This window comes from Chanodichthys erythropterus, chromosome 3 (genome assembly GCF_024489055.1).
Source record: "Chanodichthys erythropterus isolate Z2021 chromosome 3, ASM2448905v1, whole genome shotgun sequence".
Lineage (NCBI taxonomy): Eukaryota > Metazoa > Chordata > Actinopteri > Cypriniformes > Xenocyprididae > Chanodichthys > Chanodichthys erythropterus.
In genome coordinates, this window is record NC_090223.1 from 2,747,524 (window position 1) to 2,762,104 (window position 14,581).

Consider the following 14,581-nt stretch of genomic DNA (forward strand, 5'->3'; position numbering starts at 1 on the left):
TGGCTTGCTTAGTTGGGGACACTTGACATTTGATATTCAATAGTATTCTTGACATTTATTCAACAGTGCTTCTGATCTGCCTGCATTGACACTATTATTTAAGAGCTGCTGTGCAGCGAAATTATGTACCAGTTATCAATGTAAAGCTGCTTTGACACAATCTGCATTGTAAAAAGCGCTATATAAATAAAGGTGACTTGACTTGACTTGACTTGAGAGCATAAAGGCGCCTGGTAGCTCTGGAAGCCACTGCTGGTTGGGCAAGCAGCATGGTCTCCTGTCCTGTTCCTCCCTGATCTTGCGTGTTCTCCTCTGAGCTGAATAAATCGACCCTGGCCTTTATAAACAGGCTTCAAATTGGCTGAATCATCTGAGAATGTGTGCCACCTCTGGACAGCATGTCCACACTGCAGTTCAGATGCTCGAGTCATGGAATGGAGGGGAAGACCCCCATAGAATTATCTTGCAATATGGAGAAACTGACTCAAAAGGGAACAACAATGAAAGGTCTTTACTAACTTGTGAACACTACTGCTACAGCTTATCAGACATTATTTTCTTTTATTAATTTATTTTCAAAGATATATTTTTGGCATTTTTATTATGTTAGGACTGCAGTGAGTAGCCAGAGTGTAAGAGAGAAAGCGGGATGGGATCGGGAAAGGTCCATGAGCTGGAACTCGAGCTTTGGTCTCCCGAGCTGCCCACAGGTGCTTAGTCAGTTTACCTATTTCAATGTCTTTTCTAAATGACATTGTGAAGCAGCTCAAACCTACCTTTAGATATAATCCCTGCATGGTTATTTAAAAAAGTGTTTCATGTAATGGGTCCAACGATCTTAAATTTTATAAACAAATCCCTTGAGTTAGGAGTCGTTCCTGAGTATCTGAAACATGCCTCGGTTCAACCCAGACTTAAGAGGCCTAATTTATATTCCTCTGATCTATCAAATTTCAGACCCATTTCCAATCTTCCATTCTTAACAAAAAAAATTGATAAAGTAGTTTTATGTCAGCTCCAAAGTTTCCTGGCAGATTACAAAATTTTTGATATATTTCAATCAGGCTTCTGAAAATTCCACTCCACTGAAACGGCTCTTTTAAAAGTGCTTAACGACATCTTTAGCCACTGACTCTGGAGATTCGGTAGCATTGGTACTCTTAGACTTGAGTGCTGCTTTTGACACAGTAGACCATAATGTTCTGCTGTACCATTTAGTGGGCATCAGAGGTTCAGCTTTACATTGGTTTCAGTCTTACCTGACAAACAGAAGTTTTTCTGTCAATATTGGTACATTTTGATCTTCTCCTGTACCAGTGACCTGTGGGATTCCTCAGGGCTCCACATTAGCTCTGATGTTATTTTATGCATGCTCCCTTTTTGTACTATCTTTGAAAAGTATGGCCTAAATTATCATTGTTATGCAGACGACACACAAATATATTTTCCTCTTAAACATAAGAATGGTGTAGAACGGGTGGCCGTTTGCCTTTTGGAGGTCATAGCATGGATGTCTCTGAATTTTTTAAGTTTGAATGAGAGTAAAACTGAGGTTATGGTGTTGATGTACAGCAACTGTAAATCTTGGTGTTCTGGCACCTTATGTTAAGCCATGTGTGAAAAACCTGGGTGTGGTGTTGGATAGTGCCCTAAAGCTTGATAGACAGGTCAACCAAGTTGTGAAGTCAAGCTTTTACCTGCTGCGAACCCTGGTAAAAATGAAGTAATTCCTTTCATTTACAAATTTTGAAAGAGTAATTGTTTTATCACCACAAGGCTTGATTATTGTAATTCTCTTTATTTGGGGATTAGTCAGTCTTCCATAAATCGCCTTCAGATGGTTCAGAATACTGCTGCCAGAGCCTGACAGGAGTTCACAAACAGGAACATATTGAATTGAATTGCAATCAGTACAGATGATAGGATATTATTTTTTAACTTGACTGCAATGTTTATTCTCCATCATTCAATACATTTTGACTGTACATAAATAGGCCTATACCTTTATGTTGTGTCATCGCAGATTAAAATCTGTAACTCAAAATATGTATTGTATTGCAAGGCTCTGTTGTCTCAGTGGTGTTCAGTGTCTTGGGTGGATTTAGGAGCTAGTTTTAGTGCTAAAATGCTTATGAAATACTCTTACAGCAAATTTAGGAGTCCTACATTTTGTACTGACATGTCCACTTCTTTTAAAGAGTTTCTGCTAAATCAGAAAGTTAGGAGCTACTTTTAGCCTTAGTGTGTTTTGTAAATACGACCCCAGAATATTTAATAAAGATTGGCAAAACAGTTAGGGGTTAAAATACAGTTTGGTCAGAAGATTCCTCTGTGGGATGTTCATCTAAAAATCTTTTTATAATGAAAATATAAAGGCAAATAACACTTACACAACATTAAAGTGAAAAATACAATAATCACGCTTTCAATCAAAGATACATCAGCTCATCTTGTCGGGTTTCTCAGCTCTGGGCTTTTAGGCGTCGAGTGTTTATGACGTATCAGTATCTGAAGAAGCAATCAGATCATGAGTCTTTTTAAACTCCTGTTGTTACCAGACGTTAGCTCATCTTCTTCATTGACATAAGTTGTAACTTTCCCAAACTTTCCAGGATCCTTCTCAAGGCCTCATAGATTCGACTTTTCATGTCCTAAAACTCCAATAAACTCATAATGGCTGAATTCCCTTTAGGTTTCTAGAAGTAGAAGCTCAGTAGAATCACAGATCTTTGTGTCCCACACTTCATAAACTCACACACTTCTGTATTCATGGCTAGGCACGCTCATAACTAACAATACTGTTCAGCTTTGCTCATACAGTACTAGGCATTTCTTAGAAACAAACATGTGTAGCAAAAGACATCCAAAATAATAAACCGATTAAAAAAGACAATAAAAACACATAATAACAAATAAATGAGTACACTGATTATTATGAAATTAGTAAATGATTGGCAATAAATGAGCTAAGTAAAGGAGCTCAACAACTTCAGTACGAGGCCCTCCTGGAAGTCTTTATCCTCCATGAGTGAGTGCTGATAATTCTCCTCATTCATCCTTTTGATCTCCTGGAATGATCAAAATAACACACTTCATCAGGTTCAGCTCATCTGGCTGAGACAGCTGCAGCGATCAATAAAATGTAACTCACTTCTCAAGCCTCTGCTGCTGTCTGAACTGAGCTTTCACTGTCAGAGTCTGCAACAGAAAATCAACTTTTAAAATGTCATACCGGCTCGTTCCAAATTTTCTTTTGGATTTGCAGTGACGTTATCATATTTTTACAATGTTTATAGGATTATTTATAGGATTAAACTTTCATCTTTATTTACTAAACTATTTTACATTACCAAAACATTTGAAAGGATTAGTCCACTTTTAAACTTTTCCTGATAATTTACTCACCCCCATGTCATCCAAGATGTCCATGTCTTTCTTTCTTCAGTGGAAAAGAAATGAAGGTTTTTGATTAAATCATTCCAGGATTTTTCTCCTTATAGTGGTCTTGAATGGGCACCAAACAGTTGAAGGTCAAAATTTGAACTAACTGTTATATACTATTGAACTAGCAAATTTATAAACATATATATAATTATATATATATAAACATATAAAATTAGTTCAAACTTTGGCCTGTGGAGGGCAGTAATACACTTAGCAGCGTCTACACTGCTGGAATCCTAATAGAGAAGAAGAAGAAGAGAGCTAGTTCAAGATGAGCATTTAAGGTTAAAACTGAGTGATGGTTTCACTTGATAAGACCCTTATTTCTCATCTGGGATCGTGTAGAACAATTTGAAGCTGCAGTGAAACTAATTTTGACCTTCAACTGTTTGGTGCCCATTCAAGTCCACTATAAGGAGAAAAATCCTGGAATGTTTTCAACAAAAACTTTAATTTCTTTTCGACTGAAGAAAGAAAGACATGAACATCCTGGATGACATGAGGGTGAGTAAATTATTAGGAAAAGTTTATTTAAAAGTGAACTAATCTTTTAAGTATAAATAAGTATATTACTTTGAACTACATCACTCCGTAGAGACAGCTATTCCACTATTGATATCTTTACACCAAATACAGATTATAGGATACTTACATTTGGTAGGAACAAATCCTGAAAAACAATCAAAATAGTGTCTTTATCAAAGCAATCAAAGCAAATGCCTGCATGAAAAAAACATGTCACCTATTTTTATTCACAAAAAGGCCTTAGTCACGAAACACAAGCAGAGAGACTTTCTGTCATTCGTAAATCCACATTTACATAAGTTGTTGCATTAAATTCAGTGGGACAATTTATGTAGAAATGGATTTATGAATGCATGTTTCATGAATAAAGGCCCACTATGTTTTAATACTACTACAAATATGACTGTCACTATAATCATGAACCATTAGTGTTTCTCACCTGACTTCCGTTTCTTCTGATATAGCTTATACCCGAGGACAGCAATGACGAGCAATATAATCACCACAGAAACAGCAACAATAATGCCAACTGAAGCAGGTGTTTCTGTTTATAGAAAAGATACATCAGATTGTTCACAAATCTGTATTTCTGGTCTTTCTGCGTGTACATTCACTAACGTCACATCGGTACAGAGTCTCTTACCATTGTTAGTCCTGATTTCTTTCTCTGTCAGAGTCTTTCTGAAGGTTTTGCTCTTGTGCTCCACCACACAGCTGAACTCATTCTTCCTCCACTCATCAGGTTCAGCCTTTAGGGTCACAGTCTTCTGGAAGGTGCCGTCCTCATTGGAAAGTAGTTTACCAAACTGCACATCCTCATAATGCTCTTGTCCGTTTCTCATCCAGGTGATTGTAATATCACTGGGATAAAAGTGTGTGACGTGACAGGACACCGGAGAGGAGGCGTTCTTCTGTAACAGAGACACCTGAGGAGAGACTAGAGAGAGAAAGAGACTTTGACTTTAAGGTTATATCATGTGGGATTTATCAACAATGATTGCTTACAAGATCTGCATGTGCTCGCTTGATAAATATGGATTTTCTTGTACTAAGGCACGTTCTAAATTTCATTCCTAGGACAAAATATAGAAACTTTTCTACACACTTAATAAATAAGGGCCCAGGTGATTACACACCACAATGATAGGCTTTTCCATTAACGCCCCATATGAATGCGCCGTAACTCGCTCCTCCAAAAGGTGTGCGTTTTTGCATTGTTAAAGAATCAGCATGTATTGTCACATGGCCAATTAAAAAATATTTATATTGTAAAATGTGCTAATTTGCAAGATCCATACATTCTTTATTAAAATGCTTTGTTGAATTTAATGCATATATTTATGGATGGAGTCAAAATGCTGAATTGATTTATTCAATTCTAGCAACGCTTAATGCGAGCAGCATCAAGGGCAGTGCCCAGGATTTCCAACAGAGGGCGCTCATCCCCAGTCCAATTTTCATTCCACCATGAACTGGCAGAGGATAAAAACCAAGACAAGCAGTACAAATAAAATGAGCAAGGAATTATCAGACTGGTAATCCAATAAGCAAGGAAATACAACCATGAAACAGGGAAACCAGAGAAATAGAGCTTAGAGTTACAGTGTATATACGCATACAAAACTTATATAGGCAGAGATAAAGAGGCAATGAGAAACAGCTGAATGTAAACCAGGATAACGAGTTCAGACGAAGGGTCATGTGAAATCCTGTTTTGTACTATGATTGTGGAATACCCCTTATGGATCTTTACCCATGTGCTTCAAAGCACATGACAGGGATGTTTGTGCGTCAAAGAATAACAAAAGAGAAGTGAAAAAAGAAAGTAGAAGTATCTGGTCCCTGCACTGAATCACTATGTATTCTGATTATTTTCATGTCACTGAGGAAACTTTTATATGTAGTTTTGGGCATAGTATAGTATAATTTTATTTAACGGCATGTCAGCATAATAGGCTATCTTCATGGCAAAAATTGATTTACAAAAAAAAAAAAAACATACATACAATAAAAAATAAAAACAAGCAAACAGAAGAATACAGTAGTTAATATTAAACAAGTTTTCATTTTAATTTTTATTTATTTATTTATTTATTTATTTTGCATTGATGTGATAAAAATTCTAAAACCTTTTCTGATAAAATCTTAAAGTCCTAAAGTGAGCTTACTTAATAAAAATGTTTTTTACTTGCATTAAAAGTGGGACAGTCAAATCTTTTTCTAAATATGTTTAAAGAGGGTCTTGCAGAGCATACAAAGAGTTGGGTCTTCACCTTTAAGCAAAAATGCTCAATGTTGAACACAAAAGCAATATCAAGTTTTCATATCCATATCTCACAATGTAAAAATGACTGTGCTTTTAATGGTAAAATACTGTAAAAATACTATGGTGAAAAACTGTTAATTGGTTTACAGAAAATTTCCATATAATATACAGTGAATAACTGCAATAAATCTAAATCACATTTAATGTAATTTTACGGTAAAATATTGTTAAATTTACAGTTTTTGAAAGTGAAAAATAACAAGTCATTGTATAATTTATGGTGAAAAAATTGACATTCCCACAATTCCCTGTGTGACAATTCACATTTGATGTATTTTTGTTGAAATAATTCTGTTTCTTCTTCATTTTTTTCTAGTCAGTTATGTACATTAGGGTTTTATTTTACATCTAATGTTGTTAAATAAATTTTATTGCATTTTTAAAATGTCACGTGTGTTACCATGATGGTGTTTAGTGTTTGTGCGAATGACACTGTGTGCACCCTCTATATATAACAAAATTATAAACACAACACTTGATTTTGCCCCCATTTTTCATGAGCTGAACTCAAAAGATATATGTACACAAAAGGCCTTTCTCTCAAATATTGTTCATAAATCTGTCTAAATCTGTGTTAGTGAGCACTTCTCCTTTGCCGAGATAATCCATCCACCTCACAGATGTGGCATATCAAGATGTCCGCTTAACACTAAAAATAGAATGTGATGTTTATCTATCTATCTATCTATCTATCTATCTATCTATCTATCTATCTATCTATCTATCTATCTATCTATCTATCTAGTGTACAACCACCCCAGCATGACAGCGTTTCATATTTTTCTTAGAGTGAGAACATTTTTAGAGAAATCCATCTTTGCTATTTTGTCTCATTAATGGATTTATGCATACAAAAACTCTGTATTATATACATACATTACATACATATAAAAATGACTAACTAACTGATAATAATCATGTACCTGTTTTCCCCAAGCTGCTCTTCCCAAGCTGCAGGAACTTCTTCAAAGTCTCGATGCACTCATTTTCAAGGTAGTGTTTCCAATACCCTGGAAAGGTGGTTTTATTGTTACACTCCTGTTGAACGCTGAATCCTTGCTCCATTGGGGATATATATTCCTTCCTCTTCAAATTCAGAAACAGGAAATCGTCTCCATCATATCCAATCTTCCGGAACCCATTTGTTTCTCCAGTCTCATCATTCCATTCACAGCCGTATATTAGCTGGCATGTGTGCATACCTGAAGCGACAAGATTTTGAATGTGTCTGTATCAATAAATGTCTGCCAATCTGACACTTTAATCTTCATTTGGCTTCATTATTCAAGGATACAGTTGAGCTTACAAAAATGAAATATGTGAAGAATGCTAGTGACTATATGAATAAAAACTCTCCGCAAATCAAAAAAAGCTTGCCGTTTTTGTTCATATACAAACTTGCACTTGCACCGCGGTTCATCTCATATCTGACAACGCATACGCGTCTATAATATAGTTTGTAGAAAATAAATAAAACAGACAGAGTAGGTTTCTGCCAGTGGATACCCATTCTGGCTTCCCTAAACTTTGTTCAGTGTGAGTGCCGTACACTCTATATGATCGGTCATCAGTCAACCGGGTGAGACCTGAACAACACACGTTGCTTTCTGTCTTTACACTGAACCCATTTAAATCTTGCCAATTTCAAGCTTTCAAGTGCAAGACGTGAAAGAGAACTCTTGCTGGTGCTGCGAGAAGATCTGTGCACTCATTCAACGCGCAAATATTGAGGTCTCTTTCAAGTCTTGCATTTGAACGGACAATTTCACACAAAAAATATGTCAGCATGCCTATGTAAGAATTGAAAATATCCAAAGATATTTTAAAATGAACAAAGACATTTGCTTTACTGTTTCACACCCCTCTCTCTTGCCAAGGGCCATTTGGGAGGCACAAAGGTGATAGTGATCAAGGCCTGTAGGCCAAGATGTGTGTACATCGGGGGTCTACAAATGGTCACACCTTTAGTACAGTGGGGGGGAAGTTTTAATCTTCTGATTGGTCAGTTTGAATGTCTCACATTTGAGTTCCAGTCACATGGTCAAGGGAGGGATAAAAGAAGATTTTAACTGTTGCTCTGGGCTCTTTTTCTATGCTCTTCTTTCTTGGATCTTGGGCACTCCCTTGCCCTCTTGCCCTCTCTCTCTCTCTCTCTCTCTCTCTCTCTCTCTCTATTTCTCTCTCTCTCTCTCTCAGGTAACTTTTTCATACATGCTGTGTACAATTAATGGTATATGATTTTATCATCTCATACATCTATTTTGTAATTATTTTAAGTGTAACCATAATCCGATATTGACATTAAACCCTTTCAATTACAATTGATGTGCTAACTAGTTTTGATTTAGTATTAACATTAATGTGTTCCCTATTGCAATACAATTTTGTCACACTATAGCAACGCTCTCCCACATATTTTGCTATTATAACTGCGCTTATTTCCGTCGTTGGTATAAGTTGCAGTGGGTGGTAATAGACAAGAAATGTAAAGTATTCTAACATCTTACTGATAAAGTTTCTTTAGTCACTCGGCAAACCTTACAGCCTGAACCGCTGTAGGAGTTCCACCCTTACACCTATCTTGGCGAGTATCCTAGCAAACATAGTAGGTCGTGTCTTAAGTGAACTTAAACACGCGAGAAAGAATGCATGTGTTCAGTATCAGTGTACTGTATCTGTGCATTGTGTCTTAAAGTGACAGAGCACCCTAATATTCTTGCTGTCCGTATGTGTGTATGTTAATCAACTGTAACAACTAAAGATAAGGAAATCACTCATCGCTCTTGACTGAATTCTGAATAGCTTTTGTAAATTAATTAATAATTAATGATTAATCTTTCATTTACTGAGTGAAGATTGTATGCAGAGTTGTTTACATTTGATTAGATACTTTGAGTTTTTGTACCAGAAAACTACTGTTAGATCTCTGAAAAAAAAGCACTGTTTATTTTATTTGAATCTTTGCTCTATTGTATTTATTTGTGCTTGATTTTTATTTTCTTTATTTTTATTTGAAAGTAGAACATTTTTTCCCTGAACATATATACACTATATTGCCAAAAGTTTTGGGACGCCTGTCTTTACGTGCATGTGAACTTTAATGACATCATTCTTAATCCGTAGGGTTTAATATGGAGTTGGCCCACCCTTTGCAGCTATAACAGCCTCAACTCTTATGGGAAGACTTTCCACAAGGTTTAGGAGTGTGTTTATTGACCATTCTTCTAGAAGCACATTTGTGAGGTCAGGCAGTGATGTTAGTGAGAAGGTCTGGCTCACAGTCTCCGCTCTAATTCATCCCAAAGTTGTTCAATCGGGTTGAGGTCAGGACTCTGTGCAGGCCAGTCAAGTTCCTCCACACCAAACTCAATCATCCATGTCTTTATGGACCTTGTTTTGTGCACTGGTGCGCAGTCATGTTGGAACAGGAACATCCCCAAACTGATCCCACAAAGTTTGGAGCATGAAATTGTCCAAAATGTCTTGGTATGCTGAAGCATTAAGAGTTCCTTTCACTGGAACTAAGGGTTCAAGCCCAACCCCTGAAAAACAACCCCACACCATAATCCCCCTCCACCAAACTTTACACTCGGCACAATGCAGTCAGGCAAGTACCGTTCTCCTGGCAACCGCCAAACCCAGACTCGTCCATCGGATATCCAGACAGAGAAGCGTGATTCATCACTCCAGAGAACACGTCTCCACTGCTCTAGAGTCCAGTGACTCCTGCTTTACACCACTGCATCTGACGCTTTGCATTGCACTTGGAGATGTAAGGTTTGGATGCAGCTGCTCGGCCATGGAAACCCATTCCATGAAGCTCTCTACACACTGTTCTTGAGATAATCTGAAGGCCACAGGAAGTTTGGAGGTCTGTAGCTACCACGCTTAAATTCACTGAGCTCCTGAGAGCGACCCATTCTTTCACAAATGTTTGTAGAAGCAGCCTGCAAACATGCCTAGTGCTTGATTTATACACCTGTGGCCATGGAAGTGATTAGAACACCTGAATTCAATGATTTGGAGGAGTGTCCCAATAATGTTGGCAATATAGTGTGTGTATATATACAGCTATGGAAAAAAATAAGAGACCACTCCAAGTTCAGAAATCAATGTAAAGTGGTCTCTTAATTTTTTCCATAGCTGTATATATATATATATATATATATATATATATATATATATATATATATATATATATATATATATGTACATATATATATATATGATTATTTTAGTTGTACATAACTGAAAGTCAAATACAAACAGGTCTTTTCTGTTTACAAATTACATGTATTTGACTAAAATAAACTAAAATTAACTAAATTATGTTTAAAATGAAGATAAATTTATACATTTTGTGTAACCACTTGCCTTAAAATCAAAAAGCCATTTTTGATTTGATTGATGTCCATCAGAGTTAACAGGTCTTGGCAGCAGTCACAATAGCGACATTGGTAAATGTAACATTTTAAGTGATTTATAAAAACAACATGCTGTGAGTATTCTCAGCTCCATTTTTTCACTATGTTTAATTCCATTCTGGATGAAGATATCAGAAGCCAAATACATAATATATGTGAATGTACTTGTGTCATACCTGCTGAATTTGTCCGGACGTTGTTTCTAATCCAGTAATGTTGACGAAGCAATGAATGTGTCTGACTGTCCCAGTAATCCGATATTTCATTCTTTCTCATCCATTCTGTTTTTGGTGAAGCTTTCATTGTGTTGATGTCAAAGTACATAAACTGACTCTCATCGACCAGACCAACTGTAGTAAATTCATTATCGTCTCCAGACACAGAAGTGTAGAAATATTCCAGAGAGTGTTTTCCTGTGGACAGAGATGGTGAAAACATGAAGAACAATGATGTTATCCACCAAAATACTATATTGCTTTATGCAGAATTAAAAAATTATGTAATCAGTTAAGGTTTATGTTATTGCATTGGTGATGTTGTTCTTTTCACATATGTGTTATGGTGTGAAAAATTAGAGAACATTTTTGTTACTATGTGACTTGTCTTCTGTCACCATCATTGTGTTTATTTTTTGGAAGTCAAAGACACTGCAAACCAGAAACAATAAACAGTTGTATGATGCTCTGGCAAATAAAATGTTCACTCAACACTAGGGCAGTCTGAACCTAACCAAAGCGCAAAGGGTCGCATTAACATTTATCACAATAATGATTAGAGACTCAAGGGTTCCTGATGGTTTCACACTTTATTCTTCACAATATTTCTTAATCATTTTGCAGTTACCACTTTTCTTCTCCACCTGTTTTTGTCTGACCATGCTGACCCAAAATATAATAATTCTGCACACCTGAATATAAGGTGTTTAACATTTCCAGCCATCATGAACAATTATATCACTTATAAATGATTAAATACAAAATTAATAGTAATTATTAAGATTAATGTGGTAAGTAACCATCTAGGTGTCAAACATGATGCACACTTTTAAAATTTTTGATGTTTATTAAAATAAATGAGCCAATAGTAGTTCAAAATAGCAATATTTACACATGATCTGGGCTGCATTTCCCAAAAGCACCATAAGCCTACACAGTTAAATCAACTCTGCTCAGAGTACATATGGTCCCTCTCTATATAGTGTTAAAGTAACACTGAAGCAGAGTTAAAGTTAATGAGATAATTAAGCAATTAATAAGAATGCGACTGAAGTCAGTTGTAGTTCTTGTGTTTGTCTTTTCTTCAGTGATTCTGCTTGTTAACAGCAGGCGTTCATCACTAATGCACAATCATTACTTAATTAATTGCTTAATTATCTCATTAACTTTAACTCTGGTTCAGTGTTATTTTAACACTATTTAGAGAGGGACCATATGTACTCTGAGCAGAGTTTATTAAACTCTGGAGATTTTGCTGTGTACGCTGGTCATAGAGACCATTGGTGGCAATTGTTCTATGATCAACTTAGGCTTACAATGCTTTTGGGAAATGCAGCCCTGAACGTTTATTTGAAGGTGTGCATCACACCTGAGTCCGACACCTACATGAACATTTTCAGTTGGTTTTATGACTGTAAGTCACTGTGTTCAAATGCTATTGAGCTTTGAATTATGGTATATTTTGCGTGTGAGCATACAGTAAATACAATGAAATACATAGAAATATTTACATATTATTTGACAGTTTAAAATCTAAAAATCTAAAAAGTGTGCATCACACCTGACACATGTGACCTACATGATCACTTTACAGTTGGTTTTATGACTGCAAGTCATTATCTTCATTTTATTTCATTTATATTTTATTGTATTGTTTTGTACAGCACTTTGGTCAGTGTAAGCTGAATTAAATGTGCTCTATAAATAAAATGTACTTACTCTTAAAATGATATTGAAGTTAGAAACGTGTGTAGAAACTAATGTAACTTTAGAGACAGACCCTAAATTTGCTATATATTTGCTATCTATCTATCTATCTATCTATCTATATATATATAGGAGGGGAATAACTGCCATTAACTCTACATATCTCATCCATTACATAAAGAGATGTACTCCATCAGTCCGTATAAAGCAATTAGGGGGGAACAAGAAGATTTAAGAACTCATTACTGCGATTTCAATGTTAAATAACATTAGCCGAACAGCTGATCATCGCTGTATCGGGCGGTTTTTATTTCGCATCTTCATAAATAGAAGTAGGTAGAGCTATGCAAGGACTAAATCAATTTTTCTTTTGCTGAAACTTCGTTACTGTGGAGAGCGCAGTCCATAGCATCGACAGACGCCAGGGGAGCGCAAGCGCTTTGAAAAGGAGAAAGCAGCGCGGCCGCTTAAGTGATTTAAGTCAAAACACTTATTTATTTAGCTTTAAATTAAACCATTGTAATCCTGATATTATTCCCAACTTAGTAGGCTATTATTGACTGGCCATCGGCCATCTTGGTCTGAAGGGGAAAAAAATCGACATATCGACTCGGTCATCTTGGCAACAAAAGACGAAGATTTAACTTGCTTTCGGTTTCATTTAAGCACATGAAAACACGACCAGACCAGCACAAATACGGTCAACAGAAAGTTTGCTCCCGCTACACGGCCCTTCATACACTGACAATCAATCTGACAAAGGAAATAGGCTAATACAAAAACGGAAGTGATCATCTGTGCCCACTTGGCCGTGAATAACCAATGAGAAATAACAAAGAATTAACACTCTGTTTATTAGTTTTATACAGATATTATTACAGCCTTAAAAACATAACCCAAAATATTTATTCAGCTTAGCCATTCTGTTGATTGATATCCTATATTATTAAACAGAAACTTAATATGGAAGCCAAGAGCTGCCTCAAATTAGGCTATGTCAGCGTGTTAAGGAGAAATAAACACATCTTCACTCCTAAACACGATTTTGGGATCTCAGTTTCTTCAAAGAAAATGTTTTTGTTTTTTTCAGTCAAGCTAACACTCTCATAACAATTTAACTCAAAACGCAATTAAAATAATTGTTTTTGCAGTAGAAATAGCCTTTATAGCCTATAAAAAAGAAGACTCGCAGTAATTCTTCAAAATAATCGACAAAAACAGGAACTAAATGAAACTGAACATAAAAGCGAATGATTTGAGTAAGAAAGAAGAATGACATCGACCGACGTCTCGCAATAAAACTGTTATAAAGAATAGTGTTTATGTACAGTATATCCAAAATGAACGACTCACCAGCAAATGTGAGATGAATCCCAAGGATTAGAAGCGCAGAGGATCGCATTTTTTTTCTTCCCCTACAACAGTTTTTAAATAATCTTTTTAGAAATCCAGATAGAGCAGGTGTATGTTCTTAAAAACACAACCAAAGCTCATTAACTAAAGAAGTCCCACATCGGTTACTTTGAGGATCTCCGGGTATAGCCGCCTTTCCACCTCACATGACATTGTCGCATTTCGCCCCCTAGCGGTAGTCACACGAAAATTTGAAATGCAACCATTACCCTCGGCTTATTCACCATGATAAACTGAACGATTATAATGAATGTAACGTTAATGCATGTATGAATATACTTCAACTTCATCTTCAACACTTTATTAGATCCCCGAGGGGCAAACTGTTTTGCAGTCAGTGGTGACAAACAGAGAAATACATGCATCCACCCAGTCGACAACAGGACAATACAATAAAAACATAGGGATAAAAATAAACAAAAGTTAAATTAAGTTTGGAGAAGTTAAGATAAATTAAAATAAAATAAAAAATAAAATAAAATAAACTAAGCGCAAAAAAAAAGACAATATGACAATATCAATAGTGC

General features: G+C 36.0%; 1 protein-coding gene across 1 annotated transcript; it reads right to left on the reverse strand.

Annotated features, from left to right (window-relative positions):
- Positions 1-1,798: 1,798 nt before the first annotated feature.
- LOC137015578 (DLA class I histocompatibility antigen, A9/A9 alpha chain-like) lies at positions 1,799-14,194 on the reverse strand. Its single transcript, XM_067380631.1, has 8 exons — positions 13,995-14,194; positions 10,896-11,132; positions 7,219-7,497; positions 4,613-4,906; positions 4,409-4,513; positions 4,097-4,114; positions 3,152-3,198; positions 1,799-3,068 (listed from the first exon to the last, which is right to left on the reverse strand). Exons 1-7 carry the CDS (start codon positions 14,041-14,043, stop codon positions 3,155-3,157), a joined length of 1,026 nt encoding a protein of 341 aa, XP_067236732.1. The 5' UTR covers positions 14,044-14,194; the 3' UTR covers positions 1,799-3,068; positions 3,152-3,154.
- Between the last annotated feature and the right edge of the window lie 387 nt (positions 14,195-14,581).